This window comes from Oryctolagus cuniculus, chromosome 20, assembly GCF_964237555.1.
Source record: "Oryctolagus cuniculus chromosome 20, mOryCun1.1, whole genome shotgun sequence".
NCBI classification, from domain to species: Eukaryota; Metazoa; Chordata; class Mammalia; order Lagomorpha; family Leporidae; genus Oryctolagus; species Oryctolagus cuniculus.
Window position 1 is genome coordinate 13,240,041 of NC_091451.1, and position 27,654 is coordinate 13,267,694.

General features: G+C 51.1%; 1 protein-coding gene across 1 annotated transcript; it reads right to left on the bottom strand.

Annotated features, from left to right (window-relative positions):
* Window positions 1-3,276: 3,276 nt before the first annotated feature.
* Window positions 3,277-27,173, bottom strand: PLEK2 (pleckstrin 2). Its single transcript, XM_002719514.5, has 9 exons — window positions 26,998-27,173; window positions 18,276-18,440; window positions 13,319-13,500; window positions 11,694-11,785; window positions 11,253-11,440; window positions 10,983-11,084; window positions 8,271-8,354; window positions 5,552-5,630; window positions 3,277-3,793 (listed from the first exon to the last, which is right to left on the bottom strand). The coding sequence occupies exons 1-9, from the start codon at window positions 27,037-27,039 to the stop codon at window positions 3,666-3,668; spliced, it is 1,062 nt and encodes a 353-aa protein (XP_002719560.2). The 5' UTR covers window positions 27,040-27,173; the 3' UTR covers window positions 3,277-3,665.
* Window positions 27,174-27,654: the final 481 nt, after the last annotated feature.

The following is a 27,654-nucleotide window of genomic DNA, read 5'->3' on the forward strand; positions in this document are numbered from 1 at the left end:
CTTTGATTTAGCTAATTTGGGTATCACCACCCAAAATTTGATACCCCTCCTCCTTAGAATAAAATACCCACCAGGTTCCACATAGAGCTTCAGTTTTCTGACAGAACAGGGATCTGTTTGAACACAATCAGCAGTTTCTCCATTGCTGTCATTTTTATCTTAAAGAGCTAGTTATGTTAAGCATGGGTAGGGAAGGTCCAGCCTATGGGCCATCTAAGGCCCATGAAATTGTTAGGCCTCCAAATTCAATCTATAGCAGGCTAACTTCTTTCTTTTCTTTTCTTTTCTTTTTTTTTTTTTTTTTTTTTTATTTGACAGGTAGTTAGTGAGAGAGACAGAGAGAAAGGTCTTCCTTGTGCTGGTTCATTCCCCAAATGGCTGCCACGGCTGGCGCTGCGCCGATCCAAAGCCAGGACCCAGGTGCTTCCTCCTGGTCTCCCATGTGAGTGCAGGGGCCCAAGCACCTGGGCCATCCTCCCCTGCCCTCCCGGGCCACAACAGAGAACTGGACTGGAAGAGGAGCAACCAGGACTAGAACCCGGCGCCCATATGGGATGCCAACGCCACAAGGCAGAGGATTAACCAAGTGAGCCACGGTCTTAAGTTGATAATTTTGTATGACCTGCAAATGATGTCACAGATACCTTTTTTCTGGCCCTTGGCAGAAAAAAGGATCCCTACCCCTGTGTTAAAGTATACGCACAGTTTCATAGGTAACACAGTTTTCAAAGTTAGAGCTGCAGCAGTCAGGTGCAGAATAATTTTGTCTTTGTAGATTTAATCTGTTAGGATTCTTAAGGTGCCAGTCATACTTAATTTTATTAGCCCTAGGAGTAGCTTGAAATGCTTAGAAGATTAAATGTAAACCACTATGATCAGTCCATGGTTAGACGTAATACTAAAGGGACTGGAAAACAGAAGTGAAAGATGTGTTAGAGTTTGTGCCAGTTAGGAAGCTTAATCCCTATAATGTGGCAGCAACCTGTACCAGCTTCTTAAATCCAGAAGTTTAACTTCAAATGGCCAGTTTCCAAGAGGTAATGAAAACTGCTCCCAGTTTGCTACATTGGGAGTATTTAGACTGAATGTACTCAGAATTAGCATGCAATGTTCATGGTTTGTTTTTTTGTTTTTTGTTTTTTTTTGTTTTTTTTTTTTGAGATGTCAAAATTTATAAAGCATATAATATCAAGAATGTCATCAAAGTTATTACAGGTGCTCTTTTGCTGTGAGCCAGGGGAATTAGGTTTTCTTTTTTGTTTACTTGCACTTTGGAAAAATACTGGTATCCTCCATGATAAGTCATTTTTATATAGGCTTTTTGCTAAGTTCCACAACAGTTTTTGTGAATTGATGACCCTAGCCATAGAAAAGACCAGTATTTAACTGATGCCATGAGGAAGAAGTTAACAAACTAAAATTATATGCAAAATACATGAGGACAAGATACATACCTGACTCTGAATAACAAGCAGAATTAAGACAGTTGAACAGCTTACCCAAATGGGTTTCCCACCAGAGCCTTTTCATTTAAAATCTTAACAGTTTCATGCCCTTACTCTGCCTGTGATTGAACTCAAGTGGTTGTCAACTCATAACTGAAAATTAGCAATACTGTGTGTCTCATTTTTGCATAAATTGAAAATCTGTAATGGCCAGAGGGTAATAGCATCCAAATCATTTTCATATCAAGTTTTTAGCAAAACAAGACAAACCAATTCTGGTGTGGATAATGGTCAGACACTTAGTGGGAGCTACAAAGACATGCTAAGCAGGAACATTTCAACCATTCATGATCTGCCTGTTTTACATCAAGAACAACTAAATGGTTAGAGATGCCTTCAAGTGCCAATACCTTGCCACCACTTGTTCATTGGGTTACCTCAAACTCATGGTCGTCTACTTGGGAACCCAGGGAGATCCTGACATCTCCCATAGAGTGAGGCAGTTACGCAAGTGAAGGCAGGAAGCCATCGGACCAAATGTAAGATAAACGCTTGCTGATAGTCAAAAAGCAATAAAGTAATTCCAGGAGCACTAGACCTCAGTGAACCGCCATATGGGAAATGGGTGCTGTAGAAGGCAGTCTCACGACCTAAAGAATAAACCATTTGCCTGGAATTCCTTATCAGTTGGGTCAGGTATTCCAGGCAAGATTAAGAGGAAACAGTTTAAACTGTTAAATTCTTTACTTAAGCACTTTGGAAGTATCCATTCCCCCTTAAATGTAAATTACATATTTTATCTCCTCATTAAAGAAGTCCAAGCACTTGTACTTGGCAAGAATGCTGGCAATAGCTTGTGCCAGATTACTGTATAAACTTGAAAGTAATAAAACTTCTTTTAAAAATGCTGTATGATACAGACTTTTCACTACTTCAGATTAACCGCCCGCTGGGAGAGTTTCTTGGGACGAATTTGTGTCAGTTAAACGTTCATTTTAAAACCAACATCCCATGCCTTAACTCTCTCCTATTCACATCTTTCTCTAGGCTCCCGTGCATCTTTGTAAGGGCCCATGTTTCATAGAAAAGCTGTAATGTTACTCTTATTTATTTATTTTGGTATGCTTGACTGTTATGTCCAACTAAGTCTATGACTTCTTATCTGCAGTGTATATTTCTACAGGCCTATTTTCCAAAGCAAGGCAGTATTCTCTGAATGTTCAAAGTCTGCCGCCCTCCCTAAGAAGGGGGCCAGCGCTGTGGCACAGCAGTTGAAGCTGCTGCTGGTGATCAAGCGGACATTCCCCACTGCACTGCTGGTTTGAGTCCCAGCTGCTCCGCTTCCGGTCCAGCTCCCTGCTAATGTGCCTCAGAAGGCAGTGGGTGATGACTGAAGTACTTGAGTCCCTGTCACCCATGTGGGGAGATCTGATTGGAGTTCCTGGATACTGGCTTTGGCCTGGCCCACACCTGGCTGTTAGGGCCATTTATAGCTTTTTTAAGATTTATTTATTTATTTGAAAGAGTTACACAGAGAGGAGAAGCAGAGAGAGAGAGTCTAATAATTGAGTCCCTGCCACAAATGTGGGAGACCTGGATTGAGTTCACAGGTCCTGGCTTCAGCCTAACCCAGCTCCGACTGTTGGTGGGTATTTGGGGAGTGAATCCATGGAGGACACCTCTCGTTCTGTCTCTGCCTTTGAAATAAACTTTAAAAATGTTAAGATATGAAGTATGTCTTAGTGACATCACCTGAAATGGTTCAGTAACCAACTTGAACAACAGAGTCAGGAACTGGGAAACCTTGGAAAACTATAAGACTGTACAGGAATTCTAATAGCCAAAAATAAATCTCAGTCTTTATTCATCCTAAAGGAGTTAAGCTGTTGACACTATTTCAGAGAAAGCCGCGGGAGACCAGAGTTAGATCTAATGTTACGGCGCGGCCAGTGTTAGCGTCCAACAGAAGGAGCCAAGGAATGGCTGTTGGTTGGGCAGGAGTCCAGCTGCTGACGGTGACAGGCTGTTCACGCCTCTCCTCGCTGCAGACATTCTGAAGACGGGGAAGGAGGCAGCACCACTGCCGTCAGATCCAAGGGACTCCAGCAGTCTCACTCCAAAGCAGTACAAAACGTACGAAAGTGAAAGTCCCCACACACTCCCGTTCTCCAGGAAACCCGGATCTCCCGGGAGGAAGCTGACCCTGTTCCGCGGGTGCTGTCATGTTAGTTTTTTGATAGCTTCAATCCACTCCGCGCGCTCAGCCTTGCTGCTGGCCTGGATGTAATAGTGTGTGTCATCCTTAGTAATCACTTTGAAGAGGTTTCCCTGGACATTCCCTTTAACCCCTGGGCAAAGGAAAAAAAAAATCAGTGGTTTATAGCCTTGTCCGCTTTCAGCTTGAACCGAGACAGGAACAGAAATAATACAAGGAACTATTTCTTAAATACAAACTGTGAGCTTAGAAACATCCCCCAGGTGCACGCCTTCCCCTTTCCTCCCTCGCATTCAGGCCTGGCCTGTCTGTTCCTAGAAACCCTCTTGCCTGCCCTCTGTGCTAACCATAATCTACAAATTCATTCCCATCAAAATGTTAAAAGCAAGCACAGAATTTTGGGGCTTGACTTCAAATTGTGTGACTTCTTTGAACCTCAATTTCTATATCCATGAGATGGGGATAATATTCTCTTCCTGCTATAGCTGGTGCTATGGTTTAGATAAGGTGTGGTTGTCTCCCATGGGTCTACATGTTAGAGGATTAGTTCAGGGTAGTCGTACTGGTACCATAGAGCCTTTATGAGACGGAACCTAGGGGCTGGTGTTTTGGTGTGCAGTGGGTTAAGCCGTAGCCTGAAATGCCAGCATCCCGTATCAGAATGCTGGTTCAAGTCTAAGCTACTCTACTCCTAATCCAACTCCCTGCTAATGTGCCCAGGAATGCACCAGAAGATGGCCCAAGTGCTGGTGCCCCTATACGCATTTGGGAGACCAGGGTGGAATTCTGGGCTCCTGGCTTAGGCTTGGCCCAGACCTGGCTGCTGGTGGCCATTTCGGCAGTAAACCAGAGAACAGAAGATCTTTGTCTCTCCCCCTCTCTCTCTCTTGCTCTGCCTTTCAAATGAATAAATAGATCTTTGAAATTTTTTTAAATCTTCATTTCCTAAAAAAAAAAAAAAAAAAAAATAGGCCGGCGCCGCGGCTCACTAGGCTAATCCTCCGCCTTGTGGCGCCGGCACACCGGGTTCTAGTCCCGGTCGGGGCGCCGGATTCTGTCCCGGTTGCCCCTCTTCCAGGCCAGCTCTCTGCTGTGGCCAGGGAGTGCAGTGGAGGATGGCCCAAGTGCTTGGGCCCTGCACCCCATGGGAGACCAGGATAAGTACCTGGCTCCTGCCATCTGATCAGCGCGGTGCGCCGGCTGCAGCGCACCAGCCGCAGCGGCCATTGGAGGGTGAACCAACAGCAAAGGAAGACCTTTCTCTCTGTTTCTCTCTCTCACTGTCCACTCTGCCTGTCAAAAAAAAAACAAGAGGCAGGACCTAGTGGGAGGCACTTAGATCCTCAGGGGCATGAGGCAGTTCTTGCACGACTCCTTCGGAGTTGTTGCTCTCTGCTTCCGTACAAGCTCCTGCCATCATATCTGCCATGACGGCCCACAGCCAGGGAGCAGCACTTGCTGAGCCCGTGCCATGGGGTATGGGCTCTGAACCTCCCAGACTCTTCATAAATGTGTCTGTCTCGGGCCCTTGGTTATAGTGCCGAAAGCTGACACAGCCAGCTCTAGGGAAATTATTGAGCTAACGGGTACTAAAGTGTGTTGTTAACCCTACAGCACTGTGTGGGACTTCGCTACTATTCTTAGGTGGAAGTTTATGGGCCATCAGCACACAAACTGAGGGGAAACTACATTAAAAACAAGGAGTATTTGCTTGTATGCTTAACACACCATGCCCTTTTGTCTAACTTCTGAAATCGGCTTCAACACTCACACCATCCTCTCACTGAGAAAGGCCTGCTCAGCTTCCAAAGCCTAGTCTTGCAGGAGTGGACATTACTGAGCTTAGAGAGGACCCTCAGATCTCCAGGCCAGGGCCGAAGTTGCACCTTACCAGTGGGAACGCCATTATCTTCCAGGGCAGACACGAGGGAGCCACGCAGGGAAAATCCACCCACTGGCCTGTTCTCTTCCTGCAGAGGAAAGGAAACCTAATTAGAAACATTGTGGATGTACCAAAGGCAAGAGCTGCTGTCCCTACAGCTCTCCTTGATCAGGCCAGCTCAAGTCAGTGCAGGTCGTAATAGAAGAAGCAGCTGAACTTGGACACTGCATGGCCAAGATCCATGCACCAGTAAGGAGGTCTGAGCCTCTGTTTCATAGCCAGTAGCAACAGTGCCCACCAGTGCTGCTGTTAGCAGTCTAGCAGACTTGAAAATCAGTCGGCACGCAGGCATTTGGTGCAGCAGTAAGACACCGTGTGGGCTGCCCGCATCCCATACTGAAGTACTGTCGGGGTTCCAACCCCCACGGCACGTTCAGTTCCACCTTCCCACTAATGCACATCCTGGAACACAGCAGCTGACGGCTCAAGGCTCAAGTATGGGTCCCTGCTCCCCATGTGGGAGACCCAGATTAAGTTCCTGGCTCCTGGCTTCAGCCTGGCCCAAGCATGGCTGTTACAGGCATTTGGGGAGTGAACCAGCAGATGGAAGGTATCTCTCTTTCTATGTGTGTGTGCATCTGCCTTTCAAATAAATAAGTAAATGTTAAAAAGAAGTTTTATTTTTAAAAAACCCGGTCTGCTTTTCATGTCCAGAGATGTCTCAGAGCCTCTGACCTGCACTATGCCAGAAGCATGTGCCAGCCTCCTTAACCCTCTTGTGCATCTTGCCAGCCAACAGAAATGACACAGAGTGATAGTTGTCACTTCTGCAAAACCAACAGACATTCCTGCACCTTGTACACTGTTACGCAAGTCTCTATACGTGCCTGGCAAAACAGAACTGTGGTTTGCAGTATCTCAGGTTACTCAGAGCAGTTACATACACCAAGTAGTGACTCGGGCCCAGCATCCTCTCCATTAATCAATAATCAACTTCATAAGACAACAGCAAACAAAAAGCAGTTAAATAACAACACCAGAGGCCGGCACCCCGGCTCACTAGGCTAATCCTCCGCCTTGCGGCGCCGCACACCGGGTTCTAGTCCTGGTCCGGGCGCCGGATTCTGTCCCGGTTGCCCCTCTTCCAGGCCAGCTCTCTGCTGTGGCCAGGGAGTGCAGTGGAGGATGGCCCAAGTGCTTGGGCCCTGCACCCCATGGGAGACCAGGAGAAGTACCTGGCTCCTGCCATCTGATCAGCGCAGTGCGCCGGCTGCAGTGCACTGGCCGCAGCGGCCATTGGAGGGTGAACCAACGGCAAAGGAAGACCTTTCTCTCTGTCTCTCTCTCTCATTGTCCACTCTGCCTGTCAAAAATTAAATTAAATTAAATTAAAAAAAAAAATAACAACACCAGAGATGTTGACACGTGAGACGCCCAAGGAGGGAAGGTTGTGGTTCGCCTGCAGAATTCCAGGGCAGCCTCAGGGAAGAGACTTGAGAAACAGATCCTTAGAGGGGTGAGGGCTTGCAGCCAGGGCGGGATGCAGGGCGAGCGCACAGCCAGGGAGCAAGGACCCAGGATGCCTGTAGGGTGGCACCTGCGCTCAGGCAGTGGACTCAGGGCACAAGGGGAGTACGTTGCCTGGGCACACAGTGCAATGCAAAATGCAACCGTCCATTGCATCCATTTGTGTATTTTTTTCCTTACTAACCACTGGGGGGTTTCAACTCTGTCCTGTAGCTAGCCCGAGACACTGCCAGGGTGCTTTCTGGAATTCCTTGCGGTTAACCCCTCAGGCAGCCCTCCCGCCATGCCTCTCCCCGACCCTCAGTCCTTCCTTGTGTCCTGGTGGGGTCTCCCCACCTGCTCTCAACTTACAGCAGGGCCTCCCAAAGCTGCCCACTCCTCCCTATTTCGGAAAGTGAATCATACATTCACCAAGACGAGGCTGAACAACCCAACAAAAGGCCATTGTTCTCTTCTTTTGATCGGAATTAATTCAATAGGCAGTCACGCTTATTATCTCAAGTTCAGAAGAGCAATCCCTTGGTGAATTCTTTTAAAAACAAGATGATTAGTGAATTATAGCTCGAAAATTATATGGTAAAAGAAACTCCTCCAAACGTAGGTGGGAACTACAGGTTAACGGAGACAGAATTAATGGGATGTTTAGATAGAAGAGGATGAAGAGGCTGGGAAGAGCCAGTTGGGAGTCTGATCAAAGCAGGCTCTAGGGAAACTAAAAGATGCTTTCTTGAAAGGGGGCGTTTAGCCTAGTGGTTAAGACACCAGGTAAGATGCCTGTGTCCTGCATCTGTGTGCCCAGGTTTGATCCCTGGTCTGGCTTCTGACTCCAGCTTCCTGCTGATGCAGACTCCGGGAGGCAGCAGCGATAGTGCAAGGAATTGGATTCCTGCCACCTGCTTGGGAGACCTGGATTGTGTCCTAGGACCTGGCCCCGTCCCAGTGGCTGCAGGCATTTGGGGGAGTGAATAAGCAAGACAGATTGGATTTTTCTCTCAAAATAATGATGCTGTCTTGCCACAAGAAGTGAGTGGACATGGAAGAAAGCTCTCGCTGATCAGGGAAGATCAAGAACGCTGCAAGGGACAGACTTAGAACGGCAGCAGCTTTGGTGGGGAAGCTGGGAGAGGCATCAAGGCCGGCGGGCGGCCTGCTGTGCTGGGAGACGTCACAAGGCAGGTGCCAGGTGAGCTGCCGCACGCACCTTAGAAGGGTCGTAGTAATGCAGGAAAGCGGGGTCCTTCCTCAAGACAAAGCGACGCACCTTCCAGTTCTTCCGCTTGTGCCCCTGAGGGAAAGAATGGGCTCATCAGAGACAGCTCCATGTCCCTCCTTCCTGCCTCCACGCAGCTAATGCCAAAGCCCACCAAGCCAGCCTGCGCCAGCGGAACTGCCTTCTCCGGGAAACCCTGGGATTGCACCGATGGGTCCCGGACTTGCCCTGACATCAGCCCCTGCCGCATGACACTTCAGCAAAAACACCTTCAATACAGACAATTGTTACCTGTCCATTTTTAAACAGCCTTTAGTGTAAATATTTATTTTTAAGGTTTTTTATTTATTTATTTGAGAGGTAGAGTTACAGACAGTGAGAGGGACAGAAAGGTCTTCCGTCTGTTGGTTCACTACCCAATGGCCGCAACAGCCAGAGCTGCGCCGATCCGAAGCCAGGAGCCAGGAGCTTCTTCCTGGTCTCCCATGGGGGTGCAGGGGCCCAAGGACTTGGGCCATCTTGTACTGCTTTCCCATGCCACAGCAGAGAGTTGGATTGGAAGAGGAGCAGCCAGGACTAGAACTGTTGCCCATATGGGATGCTGGAGCCGCAGGCGGGGGATTAACCTACTGTGCCACAGCGCCAGCCCCATATTTATTTATTTTTCAAAGTCAGAGTTGCAGAGAGAGGGAAAGACAGAAAGAGAGGTCTTCCATCCACTGTTTCATCCCCCAAATGCCTGCAACGGCTGGGCTTGGGCCAAGCCCAAGCCAGGAGCCAGGAGCTTCTTCCAGGTCTCCAACATGGGTGCAGGGGCCCAAGCACTTGGGCCATCCTCCACTGCTTTCCCAGGTGTGTTAGCAGAGAGCTGGATCAGAAGTGCAGCAGCCAGGACTCAAACTGGCACCCATTTGGGATGCCGACATCACAGTTGGCAGCTTAACCCATTATGCCACAATGCAGGCACCCAGTTTTTAGTTTAAAAGAACCAGAAGCTAAATCAGTATTAATAAAATAGTCCTCTTTAAAAAAAAAAATAACAAACCACTGTCACATTAGTCAAGCGGACAGAGCCAAAGGGAGTTACCACTGAGGGAAACGGAACACGTTACCCAGACACCGCTCCATAAAGGAGGGCAGGGTGGCAGCTGGACTGGGCGCTCACAGGCAAACCTGAACCCACTGACACCTGAAGGGTAGCTTAGTTCAAAAACCAACCTGCAGCAGCATGTATGTGTACACACGTGCACACATATGCACAAAACTCCTCGAACGTTCTGCATTTGCAAAAGACCAAGAAATAATTCATTATATGACAAAACCTAAGTGAGGGGCCAGCATTGTGGTGCAGCGGGTTAAGCTGCCACCTGCAACATTGCTGTCCCATGACTGTGCAGCTTTGAGTCCCAGCTGCTGAGCTTCTGATCCAGCTCCCTGCTAATATACCTGGGAAACAGCAGAAGTTAACCCAACTACCTGGGGCCCTGCCACCCACATGAGGACCTGCATGGAGCCAGGCTCCTGGCTTCAGCCTGGCCCAGTCCCAGACATTGCAACATTTGGGGAATGAACCAATGGATGGGAGATCTCTCTCTCTCTCTCTCTCTCTTTCTCTCCCTCTCTCATCCCCCCCCACCTTTCAAATAAATAAAATAAATATATAATTTTTAAAAACCCTAAATGTGAAGACATTAGTGTGTGTGTGTGTGTGTGTGTCTGTGAAAGAGAGAGAGACTTCATTAGCCCCACACTCCAGATCACAGATCTTCCTTAGCCCTCTGGCCTGGCCTGGAACTCCCTCAGAGCCTCTCCATGTTCTCCCAGGGGCCTCTCTCCTTCCCTCACTGAGGACCCAAGTCAGGCCCAGTAGAAGCAGAGTCTGTGGGCCAGACAGGCAACTCCATGGATGGTAAATCATCTAAGAGCAGCTGGGGATCCTTACATGCAAGACACAGGTGACAACGACAGTGCTTGCTCAGAACCACAATGGAAGTGGTGCTGAGCCGGGTACCTGCCCACTGTACAGACACGCACATTCACAGGACGTGGGCAAAACCGCTTCCACCTCCAGTACCGGGACGTGGCTTTGTTCACAGAACAGAACTTTAGGTACGCACAGGTACTGGGAGACGGTTTGCTTCCAGTTTAACACAACTGCTGTCCCACAGCTATTTAGGAGCAGTGGCCATGGCCAATTTTTCATCACTGAGCTTACCCTGAAGAATCTGATCTTCACCCTATGGACTTGGATGAGGAAAATTATTAGCTTTTGTTCAGAGAGTGTTCCAAGGGGATGTTTAGGGCCTCACAAAGGAAGGCAGAGCCCCCACGAAGCCCCAGGAGGCTGAAGGCCAGCAGGTGCAAAACATCAAGCCAGCCAGCCGTCCATATTTTCTGAGAAAAGTAAGTGCGAATGGGCAATGGCGTAGAAGTTCTTTCTCAGTGTTGTGAGGATTCTGTGTGTGTACATTTTTCTGGAGCTGGTCCATGCACACGTGTGAATGAGTGAGCACGTGTGTGCGTGCACTGCTCTTCACCTCGCTTCCCATGGCTGACCCAGGGCCCCGCTTTCGCAGATTCTGCTGGTGGGCATTGCGCTACGGCATTACCAGCCTTCCCTCTCTCTGGCTCCTTCCTGCCACTGACCCCTGACCCCGGGGTCTGCCAACCCTCCTGCTCCTCCCTGCTCGAAGGCAGCCATACCTGCTTGGCCAGGTAGCCCTGTTTTACCACCGTGCCACTTAACTCCACGGTGCTGAGACTGAGTTCTTCCCTGGAGCTTATCTTCTTCTTGGAGCTCTCAGCCTAGTGGAAAGGAAAGAGCAAGCGCTGTTAGAAAAGAGACTCCGGCCCAGGCTGCAGGGCACGCCCGGGATGAAGCTCTCCCTAAGACTGTGAAGCCCCCTGCACCCCCTCCTTTGCCTCTCCCTTCCCTCAGCCCTGGTGGCCAGGGGAACCCCCTCCCTAACTCACGAAAGTGTACAGGGCCGTGGAATCATCCAGAAACTGGTCCGCCAGATCCCCGGAGCGAATGGCTCCCGTGCTCCGGACACCTACTGGCCTGAGGAAGTTCTCCTCCATGAGCATGGAGGCCAAGGTCACGGCCTCCAGACGGTTGGCGGCGAAGCTGCTGGAGATGAGCCAGTCCACCAAGGAGGAGCCTGCGTCAAGGCAAGGGCAGCGCCCGTCAGATGAGAGACCACAGACCAGCCACAGGAAGTGGTGACCTCACTGACTTGGACCCCCTGAGCAGCCCTGGGGAGCTCTGTAAGAGCTGTAGCCATGCCCACTGTCCAGCAGGCAACTCTGGCCAGCTTCCAAAGGAGCCGGTCAAACATGTGCCTGAGCCCCGATCATCAGCTCCCGGGTTTCCACTGCCCAGCCCAGCCCCTGCGCAGGGAGGGGCAGGCTCACCTAGAAAGGTCTTTTTGTAGGTGCTTCCTTGCTCCATGTTGGGGCTTGACCGGATCCCATTGCTGCTGTCACGCATCTTGTCCACGATGTGACTGCAGGGAAGGCAGGCAAAGGAGAGAGGACTCGCATCAGCACCGCCGGGCACTGCCACGGGTCCAAACCGTGGGACACCCCAGCAAAGGAGCACCAGGTCACACTCCAGAATCTGAAAGGCAGGATTTGCAGACCTTTCTTTCCTTCCCCTGGGTCCTCTAAATGTTCTGTTCTTCCTGTGCCAGACAGGTATTACTTTGGGAGTAAGAGCAAGGACTTGTGAGTTTTACCTTAAACAGGAACGTACAGCAGCCAGGTGATTCTCACTGATTGACTGCATTAAGTCCACGTCCCTCCGGCTACTTCTCAAGGGCACGCGTCTCTGAGTCCTCCCTTCAGCCACCCTCTGCTGCTCCTCCCAGCACTCAGTACAGTGTAGCAGCTCCTATGCACGCAAGGTGCACAGTCAAGATTTCGGTGCCGGGGCTGGAGTCTCGGAGCCCAGGACTGCACGGATGCCACACTGTTGATGGGCACAACGGTTCTGCTGCTTGGGAGGTCAGCAGCTTCTCCTGCAAACCAGAGAGTTTCCAAGATGGGAACTCCTTTTGCATGTCCCTACCTCACCAAATCACCTCCGCCACAGACCAGCTTTCCCTCTGCCCTGGAAGACAATTACTACCACCACCGGAAGACGCTTTTTTCATTTCTTGCTTCTGTACTCGGGCTGGATGAGACTTTGCTTATCTGTATTTGCATCTGCTGAGCACCCGGCTCCGTGCATGGCATGCAGAAGGCACTCAGTGACTGCCTGCTGGGTGAATGAGGAACCCCACTGAGCAAGCAGCCAGCTGCTCCCAGAATGCACCCTTCTCGCCACCAGGCAGCAAGCAAGACCAACTTGGTAGGTGGAGATTCCTGGGGAGCCGTGCTGTGGCTCTGATCTCCCTGGCTGAAAATGAAGCGAGGTGTGCACCTCATTCACTAACAGAAACCAAGAGCATTTGTGGTGCAGCAGGTTAAGCCGTCACCTTCAGTGCCGGCATCCCATATGGGCTCCGGTTTGAGTCCTGGCTGCTCCGCTTCTGATCCAGCTCCCTGCTAATGTGCCTGGAGAAGCAGCAGAAGATGCTCCAACTGCTTGGGCCTCTGCACCCACATGCGAGATCCAGATGGAGCTCCTGGCCCCTGGCCTTGGTCTGACCATTGTGGCCATCTGGGGAGTAAACCAGCAGATAGAAGATCTCTCTCTCTCTCTCTCTCTCTCTGTAACTCTGCCTTTCAAATAATCTTAAAAAATAAAAAAAAATAAAAAAAAAAAAAACAAAGAAGAAGAAAAAGCATCAGCAGCCAAGAGATTACACAGAAGCAGGGTGGGTACCCAAGGCCACTTCCAGGCAGAGAGAGGAAAAAAAAAAAAAATATATATATATATATATATATATATAAAAACCAGACAGGGACAGCTGAGGGCCCTGAGTGGCAGCCACAGCCCCCAGCCGGGCCTGGTCCTCCTCCCACCAGCCACAGACAGGAGAGGCTGCAGCGAGGCCGGGCGGTTGCAGGGGTGGCGGGGTGGGGGAGGCACTCACTGCAGGCTGATGTGAGGCGGCAGCTTGAACGAGTTTTTCAGTATGTGCAGTTGCTGCACCTTCCCCGGCTGCCCTGCGTGAATAGCCCCTGTTATCTCAAAGGCCCAGGCGTCCCTCTCCTCTCGAGAACACGCTTCCAGGAAGTACTCCGTGGACGTCTGAGTCTTCAGCTTAATGAGGAGCTGTGGGAAGAAACAGAGGCAGAGCCGGTGAGAGAATGCTGCACGGAAGATACCACAGGGCCACTGCAAACCTACGAGACGGTGGGGCCCACTGACTGCCTGTGGCCCCAGTTCCTTGCCCACACCCCAGCAGGTGGTTTTTAAAGCTTCACTTGGCTGGGGGCGGGGGGAGGCACCACCGTGGCATAGTAGGAAGCTATTGCCTGCAGCGCGTATCCCATAAGGTCGCCAGTTCTGGGGGCTCCACTTCTGATCCGGCTCCTTGCTAACGCACCTGGGAAAGCAGCAGAAGATGGCCCAAGTGCTTGGGCCTTTGCACCCACATGGGAGACCTAGAAGAAGCTCCTGGCTCCTGGCTTTGGATTGCCCCGGCTCTGGCCGTTGTGGACATTTGGGGAGTGAACCAGTGGACAGAAGACTGCTCTCTCTTTCTCTCTCTGCCTTTCGAGTAAATAAATATTTTTTAGAAAATTTTTTAAGATTTTATTTATTTATTTGAGAGGTAGACAAACAGTGAGAGGGAGAGACAGAGAGAAAGGTCTTCCTTCTGTTGGTTCACTCCCCAAATGGCCGCAACAGCCGGAGCTACACCAATCGGAAGCCAGGAGTCAGGTGCTTCTTCCAGGTCTCTCACACGGGTGCAGGGGCCCAAGGACTTGGGCCATCTTCTACGGATTTCCCAGGCCATAGCAGAGAGCTGGATTGGAAGAGGAGCAGCTGGGACTAGAACCGGCACCCATATGGGATGCCGGCACCACAGGCAGAGGATTAACCTGCACCACGGTGCTGGCCCCAATAAATATTTTTTTAAATAAATATTCACGTCCGGCGCTGTGGCATGGCAGATAAAGGGGCTGCCTGCAGGGCCAGCATCCCATATGGGCATCAGTTCAAGTCCTGGCTGCTTCACTTCTGATCCAGCTCTCTGCTATGGCCTGGGAAAGCAGTAAAAGATAGCCCAATTCCTAGCGCCCCTGCACCATGTGCCAGACCTAGAAGAAACTCCTAGCTCCTGGGTTCAGATCAGCATAGCTCCGGCCATTGCAGCCATCTGGAGAGTGAATCAGTGGATGGAAGACCTCTATCTTTCTCTCTGCCTCTGCCTCTCTGTAACTCTGCCTTTCAAATTAATTAATTAATTAAAAAAATAAATCTTCACTTGGGGAGCTGGCATTGTTATGCAGTGGGATAAGCCTCTGCATGTGATGCTGACATCCTACCAAGAGGACTGGTTCAAATCATGGCTGCTCCACTTCAATCCAGATCCCTGCTAATGCACCTGGGAAGGCAGCAGAGAATGGTCCAAAAGGCGCGGGTCCTTGCCACCCATGTGGGAGACCAGGATGGAATTCCTCACTCCTGCATTTGGCCTGGCCCAGATCTGACTACTGCAGCCATTTGGGGAGTAAACCAGCAGATGGAAGATCTTTCTCTCTCTCTCTCTCTCTCTCTCTCTCTCTCAACCTTTAAAAATTAATTATTAGCCGGCGCCGCGGCTCACTAGGCTAATCCTCCGCCTTGCGGCGCCGGCACACCAGGTTCTAGTCCCAGTCGGGGCGCCGGATTCTGTCCCGGTTGCCCCTCTTCCAGGCCAGCTCTCTGCTGTGGCCAGGGAGTGCAGTGGAGGATGGCCCAGGTGCTTGGGCCCTGCACCCCATGGGAGACCAGGATAAGTACCTGGATCCTGGCTTCGGATCAGTGGGGTGCGCCAGCTGCAGCACGCCGGCCGCGGCGGCCATTGGAGGGTGAACCAACGGCAAAGGAAGACCTTTCTCTCTGTCTCTCTCTCACTGTCCACTCTGCCTGTCAAAAAAAAAATTTATTTATTTATTTTCATTTTATTTGAAAGGCAGAGAGACAGAGAGATATTCCCCCAAGTTTGATTCACTCCCCAAATGCCCAGAACAGCCAGGGCTGAGCCAGGCTGAAACCAGTAGTCTAGAACTCAATTCAGGTCTCCCGTGTCGGTGGAAGCAGCCCAGTTACTTGAGCCATCATTTGCTGCCTCCCAGTATGCACGTTAGTAGAAGATGTAAGTGGAGTAGCTGGGACTCAAACCAGGCACTCTGATATAGGATGTGGTTATCCCAAGTGGTGACTTAACCACTATACCAAACACCCAGCCCCATTAATTTTGATTTAAAGATTTTTATTTATATATTTCAAAGTCAGAGTTACACAGATAGAGAGGGAGCAAAAGAGATATCTTCTATCTATTGGTTCACTTCCCAGATGGCCACAATAGCCAGGGCTGGGCCAAGCCAAAGCCAGGAGCTTCACCCAGGTCTCCCATGTGAGTGGCAGGGGCCCAAGCAATTCAGCCATCCTCTACTGCTTTTCCCAGGTCATTAGCAGGTAGCTGGATCAGAAGTGAATCAGTGGTGCCCATATGGAATGCTAGCATCGTGGGTGACGGCTTTACCAGCTATACCAGCTATGTGCTATACCACAATGCTGTGACGGCTTTACCAGCTATACCAGCTATGTGCTATACCACAATGCTGTCCCCACCTTTTTTTTTTTTTTTTTTTTACTTAGAAGGTTCCTTGATTGATCTCACTCCTTCCAGTCTCTTTTTCTCCTGTTCACAGCAGGCATGGAAGACTCCAAGAAGAAAAACATGATGAGAAAGAACAAAACGGTTCTTCACGGCCTCGAAATCACATTAGTAACTGAGTGCATTAGCTTCCATCACTATAACTAAACACTCGATGCAGAATTACTTATGAAGGAAAAGGCTCATTTCAGCTCATCGTTTGGAGGCTCCCAGTTCAGACTGGGCAGGCTCCATTAGCTCAGTATGAAGGAAGGATCTCACATGGCAAGCCAGGAAGCAGAGAGGAGGCACACACTGTCTATGGCTGTGTGGTTCCCCTTTTAAAGCCACCATGATTTGATCCTGGGGGTCCCACCCTAAGGATCTAATTCAATCTAATCACCTCCCAGAGGCCCAGCCTTCAGCCACCACAATTAGATTACATTTATGCCCTTAATCCATTCACCACTTACATAAGACTACAAGAACTTGGGCTGGTGCTAAGCCTCTGCCTGCAACACTCGCACCCATATGAACACCGGTTCGTGTCCTGGCTGCTCCCCTTCTGATCCAGCTCTCTAGTAATGGCTTAAGAAAGCAGTGGAAGATGGCCCAAGTGCTTGAGCCCCTGCACCCACAAAGAAGACCCCGAAGAAGTTCCTGGCTTCTGACTGCCCCAGCTCCGGCCATTGCAGCAATTTGGGGAGTGAACCAGCAGATGGAAGATCTCTCCCTCTCTCTGTCTGTAATTCTACCTCTCAAATAAATAAATAAATAAAAAGGTGTGGCCTTTAACACATGAGACACCAAAACTTTATGGACACCAGAGCACTGAGCTTTGTGGGCTCGTCCTGCGAGGCCCATGCACTGCCGGGATGGTGGGGTGACGGCGTTTGTTTATTAACAATCAGTCTCAAGCTTTCAAACAGCAGGCAGAGGGGGCGTGGCTAATTCAGGGCAACACTGATTCTATAGGATAAAGCCAATCTTGGTGCCAGCGTGTTTCTCCAACCAGCTTGAAGGTCACATAGGCTACCGTAGCTTTCCAGGTGGTCCTAATAGGCCTGGGCCACACGCAAGAGCTGTTTGTCAATTACAAGACCCTTCAAGGGTCGGGGGCAGAGGAAATGTACTTGGGGCTCCTGCCACCTGCCAGCAGTCAGGCTGTCCAGGGAGGCTTGGTGTGCCACACCCCCTAACTTCCTGCACGGGCTGGGCGGGCAGCCCCCCGGCCAGACACAGGATCACACACAGTCTTTTCCGAGAGGGTTTTCGTCAGTCCATCCAAGCTCTCTCATGACCTTCAGTGGCTCCACATTACCTCCGCTTGCCCCAGCTAATCTCCCAGCTCCACTTTCTCTCCTATGGCTACAGGGCAGCCCTTCTCCCCAGAATCCACTGCAATCTCTCTCCGTGCACAGTCTTCTTTTTTTAAAATTTAACTTAATTTTATTTATTTGAAAGTCAGAGTTACAGAGATAGTGAGAAAGAGAGATCGTCCATCTGCTGGTTCACCCCCCAAATGGCCGCAATGGCCAGGGCTGTGCCAGGCTGGACCCAGGAGCCAGGAGCTTCTTCCAGGTCTCCCATGTGGGTGCAGGGACCAAAGCACTTGGACCATCCTCCGCTGCTTTCCCAGGCATATTAGCATGGAGCTGGATCAGAGGTGGAGCAGCTGGGATTTGAACAGGCACCCTTTGGAGATACCTACATTGCAGTCGCGGCTTAATGCACTGGCCCCTCTCCTAACTTTTACTCAAGACATACCACCTTCCCCAAACTTCTGCGTCTCTCCTCTTTCAATCTGTGCCCCAATCTCTACTCCTGGAGCCATACCTAACCCAAACAGATTAGGATGGCTTCTTCCTCCTCTTCAGGAATAGAATTTTCGCTGCAACTGCAGACTATTTATCCATCACAATGAACCCCAAGACAGCGGTAACAACCCACATGGGTGTTGTGCCTGCTTCCTAGCCTGCAAGTGTTTTCACAGTGCATTGCCTTGATGATCTTCATCACAACCATGCGTGATATCATCCCATTTTCCAGCTAATAAACGAAGGCACAGAGAGGTTCAACTATTTGCTCAGTGTCACAGACCCGGCACGTTGGGACGCCAGGATCTGAATCCCAGGCTCCAGGGATAACTCTTAGCTCTTCCTGTTACCCACCCTTCCTTCCCCAGAGAAGCCAGAGGTGTGTAGGGCAGGGAGGAGCTCGGCAGCAGGGGCTCACGTACAGGGCGGTTCTCATAGTCCAGGCAGGGGCAGGTGATGGTGCAGCCGTCCAGGAGGATCCGGCCCTTGGGAGGGGTCACTCTCCGACCCCCCTCCAGCTTGTAGTACAGCAGCGTGTTCTGCCGAAGGATGAACCATCGAGCCTTCCAGTTGTGGACGATGTGACCCTAGAATCAGACAGAAAAACCCTGAGGCGAGGTGGCCAAGGGCAGGGTGTCACGTGGAGGCAGCTGTCCCCACACACGGGGAACCACGCGGAAAGTACTTTCCGGCAATGATGGGGAGAACAGCATCTTTGTTTGGACCTTTGGTCTGAAGCAAAGACCTTTGGCATTGACCTTCTAACTCCCATTTGGCCTTTTTCCTGCTTAAAAACCTTGAAAGAAACTGTGAAGAGGAGGGGCCCTGCACTGTGGTGTAGTGGGTAAAAGCCACCACCTGCAGTGCCGGCATCCCACATGGGTGCCAGTTCCAGTCCCGGCTGCTCCGCTTCCAATCCAGCTCTCTGCTATGGCCTGGGAAAGCCGTAGAAAACAGCCAAAGTCATTGGGCCCCTGCACTCACGTGGGAGACCTGGAAGAAGCTCCTGGCTCCTGGCTTTGGATTGGGGCAGCTCCAGTTGTTGCAGTCAACTGGGGAGTGAACCAGCGGATGGAAGACCTCTCTCTCTCTCTCTCTCTCTCTCTCTCTGCCTCTCCTCTCTCTGTGTAACTCTGACTTTCAAATAAATAAGTAAATCTTAAAAAAAAAAAAAGTATGCATGCTAAGTGTTAAAAAAAATAAAGAAGAGGAAAAAAATCACTCAGCTATAATCCCAGTGACAAGAGATAGTCATTGTTAGCATTTGGCATCCCTCCCAGACTTTTTTCTTTTCGGGTTTTACTTTCTATTTTTATTTATTTATTTATATACTTATTTATTTATTTGAAAGGCAGAGTTACAGAGAGGCAGAGACAGAGAGAAAGTAAGATCTTCCATCTGCTGGTTCACTCCCCAATTGGCTGCAATGGCTGGAGCTGTGCCAATCCAAAGCCAGGATCCAGGAGCTTCTTCTGGGTCTCCCATGTGGGTACAGGGGCCCAAGAAGTTGGGCCATCTTCTACTGCTTTCTCAGCCACAGCAGAGAGCTAGATCGGAGGTGGAGCACCTGGGACTCAAACCAGCACCCATATGGGATGCCGGCACTGCAGGCAGTGGCTTTACCCACTACGTCACAGCGCCAGTCACAGTTTCTATTTTTTAAAAAATTATTTATTTGAAAGACAGTTACAGAACTCCAACCGGTCTCCCATGTGGGTGCAGCAAGCCAAGCACCTGAACCATCTTCCACTGCTTCTCCTGTTGCATCATCAGGAAGTTGGATCAGAAGTGGAGCAGACTTCAATAGCGGCTCATACAGGATGCCAGCATTGCAGACAGCAACTTAACCAGCTGTTCCACAATGCGGGGCCCTCAGACTGTGGGCAGTTTCTATGTTGAAGCCACAACTGTGGTAGGCATTAAAGGAAGAGTAATTTTGGGAGTTCTTAGTTGGGAGAACCCCAATTGACAGGGTAGGCAGGTGAAGGCAGAGAGCCTGTTTCCAGTATAGACCAGCGGATAGGACCGTGTCAGCTGAGTGATCAGAAAGAAGCAGGTCTGGGACCAGCACTGTGGCACAGAGAATTAAGCCCTGACATCCCACATAGGCACTGGTTCGACTCCCGAATGCTTCACTTCCTGTCCAGCTCCCTGCTGTAGCTGGGAAAGCAGCAGAAGATGGCCTACGTGCTGCCATCCACTCAGATGGCATTCCAGGCTCCTGGCTACAGCCTGGTCCAACCCCAGCCATGGAGGCCATTTGGGGAGTGAACTAGCAGATGGAAGGTCTGTGTGTGTATGTGTGTGTGTGTGTGTGTCTCCCTATCTCTCTGTAACTCTTTCAAATAAAATAAATCTTTAAAAACAGAAAGAAAGAAATGGTTTTGGTGTGCACTCATGAAAGCATATTCTTGGGGCCAGCATTGTGGCACAGCGGGTAAAGCCGCCACCTGTGACACTGGCATCCCATACGGGCATTGATTCCTGTTCCAGCTGCTCCACTTCCAATCCAGCTCCCTGTTAGTGTGCCTGGGAAAGCAGCAGAGGATGGCCCAAGTGTTTGGGCCCCTGCACCCATGTGGGAGACTGGGAAGAAGCTCCTGGCTCCTGGCTTCGGTCTGGCCCAGCCTTGACTGTTGCAGCCATTTGGGGAGTGAACCAACAGATGGAAGACCTCTCTCTGTCTCTCCCTCTCTCTCTGTAACTCTGCCTTTCAAATAAATAAAATAAATCTTTTAAAAAATAATTTAAAAAAGAAAGAAAGCGAGCGCATTCTCAGCATATTTCCAAGCAGGGATCCTTCAAGGCTAGGTTCTGACATGGTTGTGCTTTATCTGAATCAAGGACACTGAGCTAATTCATTTCCTTCCTAGGACTTACTAATATCAAAGGCGCCTGCAGTTCTCACATTCATGGTGCAACTGATATGATTCTTCCCATGCTCAGCACATACTGAGAGCTGTTAGGGAAGAGAAGTTGTAAAAGGAATTGCCAGCTGAAAGTTATTTATGTGCAAATATGCTTCAGGAGCACTGATTTGTCTCCAAATAGAAGTTACTATGGCAACCAAATAACAGTTATAGCAGGAACAGGTGTTTGGCCTAGCAGTTTAACAGGCCCAAGTCCCACAATAGACAGCCTGGACTCCACGCCCAGTTCCAGCTCTGGAATCCAGCTTCCTGCAAATGCACACACTGGGAGGCAGCAGTGATGGCTCAAGCAACTGGGTCTCTGCCATCCTCATGGGAGGCCTGGATTGTGTCCCTGACCCCTGGCTTCAGCCTGGCCATTGCAGGCATTTGAGGGGGTGAACCAGAAGATGGGAAAGCTCACACTCTCTCTCTCCCCTAAAAAAAATTAATTTTTTAAAGAAAAATAAGGCCGGCACCGCGGCTCAATAGGCTAATCCTCCGCCTAGTGGCGCCGGCACTCCGGGTTCTAGTCCCGGTCGGGGCGCCGGATTCTTTCCCGGTTGCTCCTCTTCCAGGCCAGCTCTCTGCTGTGGCCCAGGAGTGCAGTGGAGGATGGCCCAAGTGCTTGGGCCCTGCACCCCATGGGAGACCAGGATAAGTACCTGGCTCCTGCCATCGGATCAGCGCGGTGCACCAGCCGCGGTGGCCATTGGAGGGTGAACCAACGGCAAAGGAAGACCTTTCTCTCTCTGTCTCTCTCTCTCACTGTCCACTCTGCCTGTCAAAATAAATAAATAATAAAGAACTGAGCTAATCCGACAGTTTACTAACACGCCTTAGTGGTATTCATAGTGTCCCCTGAATTTGACAGTTTTTATCTCTTCACTTTGTTCCTTACTTAGAACATGCATGTGGCCTCCTGAGGGGTGACAATTTTATCTGACACAGGAAAACTAGAAACAGCAACAACAAAAAAAGGGTCTTTTTTTTTTTTTTTTTTTTTTTTTTTTTACAAAACCAGGGTCTTAGCCCTCAGTCCTGGGGTTCTGTAGCCCAGCCTCAGCTCCCCACCCCCATCCAAACCCAGGTAGCAGAGCGGAGCTGGCCTGGGGCATCTGGGTGCTGCAGAACTCAAGGCAGTAAGGGCTGGGGGACCAGGCTGTGGCCGCTGTAGGGAGAAGAGAATGCAACCCAAACTGATGGTCTGAGGGCTGGTGTGCGGTGCAGAGGAGGAAAGTGCAAAATCTCTTCAACTGAAAGCACAGGTACGTAAGCACAGGTACGCAAGCACAGGTACGTAAGCACAGGTACGTAAGCAAGCACAGGTACGCAAGCACAGGTACGTAAGCAAGCACAGGTACGCAAGCACAGGTACGTAAGCAGATGCTCAGTCTAGCAGCTAAGAGGCCTCATCCCCCATCACAGTTCAAAGTCCTGGCTCCAGCTTCCTACCAGTGCAGACCCCAAGAGGCAGGGGTAATGGCTCAAGTAGTCAGCTCCCTGCCACCCACGTGGGAGACCCCAATTGATTTCCCAGCTCCTGACTTCAGCGTGGCCCAGTCCCAGCCACTGGGGCTATTCAGGGTTGAACCAAACAAATGGGAGCTCTCTGTCTTTCTCTATGTCTTTCTCAAACAAAAACAAAAAACACCAAAGGTGTTATGAGATGAGTTCTGTTGCCTCCAAAATTCTTATGTTGAAGCCCTAACCCCAGGACCTCAGAACGTGGCTGTGACCATAGTTAGAGACAGGGCCCATCCAGAGGTGATTAAGATGGCCCAACAGGGAGGGCCCCGATCTGACCTGACTGGTGTCCTAATAAAGACAGGCAATTGGACAAGCAAGAGCCACCAGGGAGGCCTGGGCCCAGAGGAAAGCCATCTGCAAGCCGGAGAGAGGGACCGCAGAAGAAACCACCTTGGACCTGTAGCCTCCAGACTACGGGAAATGAATCTCTGTTGTTGAAGTCACCCCAGTCTGTGGTTTCTTGGGACAGTTCTAGCACACTACTACTACAGGGAAAGGTGGAAGGGGGCTGGATGTGCAAGGGGGCAAAACGTAGCCAAGAGATGTCGAGCAGAAACAAAACACACACGGAGCTGTTGTGAAGTCCTAGACAAAAAATTTAATTTCCCAGAATCCCTGGCACTTAGGGGACAGACACGTGACCAAGCTTCTGCCACCCTGCTCACAGAGCAATAATGCATGATTGACAATGGGGAAACTGGCGCTGTGGCAAGGGCAGCAGAACAGGAAAACAGTCTAAATATAGGAGAATTTCCAAAAGTTCCTGGAAAACAAATTAAAGATGTTTATTTGGGGGCAAAAAATTTTGAAATGCACATATAGGTTTGTTTTTTGTGTTTTTTTTTTTGTTTGTTTGTTTGTTTTTTTTTTTCAGAGAGACAGAGAGAGTTATAGACAGTGAGAGAGAGAGACAGAGAGAAAGGTCTTCCTTCCGTTGGTTCACTCCCCAAATGGCTGCCACGGCCGGAGCTGCACCGATCCAAAGCCAGGAGTCAGGTGCTTCCTCCCGATCTCCCATGTGGGTGCAGGGCCCAAGCACTTGGGCCATCCTCCACTGCCTTCCCGGGCCACAGCAGAGAGCTGGCCTGGAAGAGGAGCAACCGGGATAGAATCCGGCGCCCCAACCGGGACTAGAACTTGGGGTGCCGGAGCCACAGGCAGAGGATTAGCCTAGCGAGCCGCAGCGCCGGCCTAGTTTTTTCATAATACACATTCCCCATGAACGTTTTTAAGTCCCTCATATGCATGCATTTCATAATTTTTTTCCACCAAAATATATACCTTTTAATTGCACTTTCTAGGAACATTTTTGAACCCCTTGTATAACAATATGGCGCCTGGCGTGGCTGCAGTGAGGGTTCCAGCCCTAAGGGGTGGGGAGCCCTGCCAACACCTTGATTTTGGACTTGTAACCTCCAGAACTCCTTTCCTCTTGTATGCATATTTTTTTTCTTTCTTCATACCTTTTATCATTTGAATCTGTGCATTCTACTACTATAAACATTTTAACACCCACATAACCATAACCTATCTAATCATTTTTTTATTTGGGAGGACATATAGGTATTTTCCAGTTTTTTCCATGCATAAATAACACGGTATTCAGGGGCCGGCACCGTGGAGCAGTAGGTTAATCCTCCGCCTGCAGTGCCGGCATCCCATATGGGCACCGGTTCTAGTCCCAGCTGCTCCTCTTCCAATCCAGCTCTCTACTGTGGCCCAGGAAAGCAGTACAAGATGGTCCAAGTCCTTGGGCCCCTGCACCCACATAGGAGACCTGGAATGAAGCTCCTGGCTCCCTGGCTTTGGATCGGTGCAGCTCCGGCCGTGGCAGCCATTTGGGGAGTGAACCAACGGAAGGAAGACCTTTCTCTCTGTCTCTCCCTCTCACTGTCTGTAACTCTACCTCTCAAATAAATAAATAATATCTTTAAAAAAAAAAAAGCAGTATTCAGAAAGCTTGTATGGTGTTTCCTTGGAATAGAGCCCTACGGATGAAATTCCCAGGCTAAAACGTGTGAATACTGCTATGGCATTCACGCTGGGAACCCGGAGCAAGGCCTACAAGTGCTTCTGCCTGGACAGAGTGAGAGAGAGAGCAGGTGCAGGCAAGAGAGCTTCCATTTGCTGATTCATTTCCCAAATGCCCTCAAGGAGGAAGCCACCGCTAGGAGCCAGGAGCTCAATCCAGGCCTCCCATGTGGGCGGCAGGAACACTGTGATTTCAGCCATCACCGCTGCCTCCCAGAGACTGAATTAGCAGGAAGCTGGAGTCAGGAGCTGAAGCTGGGAGCTGGTGCTGTGGTGTACCGGGTAAAGTTTCCAATATGGGTGCCGGTTCAAGTCCCAGCTGCTCCACTGCCAATCCAGCACCCTGCTAATGCACCTGGGAAAGCAGCAGAAGATGGCCCAAGTCTTGGGCCCCTGCACCCATGTGGGAGACTTGGAAGAGACTTCTGGCTCCTGGCTTCGGATCAGCCCAGCTCCAGTCATTGTGGCCATTTGGGGAGTGAACCAGCAGATGGAAAATCTCTCTGTCTCTTTAACACTGTCTTTCAAATAAATAAATAAATAAATCTTAGGAAGGAAGAAGGAAGGAAGGAGCGAGCGAGCGAGCGAGCTGAAGCTGGGTATCAAACCCAGGCACTCCAAAGTGAAATGCAGGCATCCTAACAGTTGGCTTAGCCACTAGCCCAAATGCCTGCCCCATTCTGCCTCTTCTTACCAGAAAGGCGGTCCTGCCCGCAGCTGATCCATGCCTCCTCCTCCCCCACTCTCCTAACAGCCAGGCCCTGCATTTCGTCTGGAGTTTTGCTGCTTTCTTGTCTGGGCGGAATTCAGAGCCAAGCCCATCGTGCCCCTGCCTGCCCGTCTGCAGCTTTGCCCTGCCCGGTGACCACTATTCTGCTGTCTGCCTTCCAGCGTGGGGTGGGGGCCGGCCCCACCTTCGAGCTCTAAACCCTCCTAAATCTGCGCGACCCACTGCCGCAGACCTGTAACTTTTCAGGCAGTCACCCGGGAGGAAGGGAAACTGGGGTGGAGGAGAAAAAGTCAGAACTGAAGGGCTCAGTAGGCGGAGACCACAACCTGGGCATTGGGGCCACTCCCTCACCTGCAGTGAGGGGCGTGGCTTCTGCTTGCCTCAGAGGAGGGAACGGAGTTTTGGGCATCTCAGCCAAGTCCTCTGCGTCCTCCAGGCCAGACCCGTTGATTCTGCTCACTTTGCTGCACCCTGGATTCCCTGCCCAGGCCATCTGGTGGGTAATCCTGTACTTTCCCGGGGATATCCCCGGGGGGCCCTGTAGCTCCAGCCCTCTGACACTGCAAGGTGGTGGTGGTGGGGGGATCATGTATGTATTCCCTGGGAACAGGAGGAGGCCCCCAAGGCCCCATCTGAGGAGGGTGGGGTCTGTCCTTTGTATTGACTCCATTCTTTCCTAGGCCCCTAGCAGGGCCAGCTACCAAGAGTCCACCCAAAACCCCTCTGCCCACCTCACACACTGTCTGTCCCCTCACAAGCTGCATAAAAGGACCCGCCTACCATTGTAGCCACAAACTGGGTGTGGAATTGTGGACTGTGTATGTCCAGTGTGACCCTTGATCGGCTGCAGCCTCCCACTCTCCTTGTGTGCAGTTTTGAGCAAATAATCCACCCTCCCTCCTGCATCAAATAACGTATAACAAAATACAGACACGTTACAGAGGGAACAGAAGGCTCAATGATTTGAGCTTTCAGGGGCCAGTGGGGCTGATCTGGCCACCAGGGGAAGTCACGGAAAGGAAAGCCCCTTCATCTGTCATTATCCTCCCCCAACACAGACACACACACACACACAGAACTGGAAAGCAGTGGAAGAGTCCTGAGGCTCGTCCCCAGCCTTCGCTACCTGTGCACACTGCTGCACGTTAGCATAGACGCTCATGCTAACCTCAGTAGGAACATCAAACATAACTGGAAAATACCAAACTTCCCCTTGAAGCTGCTCTCATTCAATTTCTTGATCCCAGGCATCCTGCTTTTGTCTGGACTGCCGCTTGCTTGCAGTGGTGATGGGGAAGAGCTAGGCATGGAGGGTCAGAACAGGGCCAGGACCAGCTCTCCACCAGCCACCAGCATTCTCACCCTCTGTGTGTCCTCACCTGTAACACAGTGATCACGAAACCCACTGTGCACAGCACTGGGCAGACAGGAAGGGTCTGGGGGACGACCCGAGGGGGGCTGACTCTGGCCCCATCACCCACCTCCTCTGTGACCCTGAGCAAGCCACAGACCCTCTCCGGGCTTTGTTTCCCACTGGGTGAAAGGGGCAAGGCCGTACTACTGGGAGTTACGGCAGCCAGCCTCCCTGGCCCGCCAGGCACGGTAAGTGCATTCCTCCCTTCTCACTGGTTGCAAACCATGGCGCCTGTCTATGCTACTTTCACAAAATATATTTAAATATTCACCACGGCTCAGTAAGTTACTTTAAGTCAGGCTTCTGTGCCCACACCGCACCCACCAGGCGGGGCTCTCACCGGGTGCCCGTGAGTGGCCCCCGCTCTGCCAGCTGAAGCTTTCCCTGAAGTCCATTCACTGTCCTCCTCCCTCCCCTGCCCCGCCGTCCCCACGCTGCCGGACTCCACTCCGGGCACGCCCGGGCTAGGGCGCGCGTGCGCCCCGCTCCGGTGAGACGCAAGGTCCCCCGGGCCCCGGGCGCGCACTCACCCGCTTCACGAGGAAGCCCTCTTTGAGCACGCCGTCCTCCATGTCGCCCAGGCCAGCCCAGGTGCGCCGTCCCGGCGCCCGCACAGCCCGCGCTCAGGAAGCGGCTCCGACGCGGCGGGAGCGACGCCTCCCTGGCGCGGGTCCAGCGCCCGCGGCCGCGGAGCCTCCCGGGCAGGAAGTCGAGCCGGATCGGGGTTTCTGCCCTAACTTTCCCGGCTGGAGGGGCTTCGGGGCCCGCGGTGCGTCCTCACGGTTCGGAACGTGGACGCCCCGCCCGCGCAGGGCACCGCATCCAGGTGCACCGTGCGCTGCCTGTCCTCTTCCAGCTCTGTCCAGCCTCCTCCTTCGCCGCCCCGAACCAGCGCCTGCCTAGCACTTGGCCTATTGCCCGCGGTTAATACGGGAACGAAACGGAGCTGAAAGGACTGCGAAGATACGGAAACATCTCTGAGCTCAGTGCAAGCATGGGCAGTGTGGACCTGGACTGGGGACTTTTCCCCTGGGCCTCTGGTGGTGGTGTTGGTGGGGGTGGGTGGGGGTGGGGAGGCGGGGCAGAGAAAAATTCCCAAGAGCCAGAAGGGCACAGGTTTAAGGAGACAGGCACAGTGTCTGCAAGGACCTCTGCCCTGGAAACACCCCCCCCCCGCCCCCAAAAAT

Bases quoted from the DNA above. Each gene is read 5' to 3' on its own strand.
- PLEK2 (XM_002719514.5), bottom strand. From the start codon at position 27,039: ATGGAGGACGGCGTGCTCAAAGAGGGCTTCCTCGTGAAGCGG. The intron at 11,786-13,318 runs GTGAGTGCCTCC...CCTTCCCTGCAG, and splicing joins CCGCCTCACATCAGCCTGCA to TCACATCGTGGACAAGATGC. The intron at 5,631-8,270 runs GTGCGTGCGGCA...TTTCCTCTGCAG, and splicing joins ATTACTACGACCCTTCTAAG to GAAGAGAACAGGCCAGTGGG.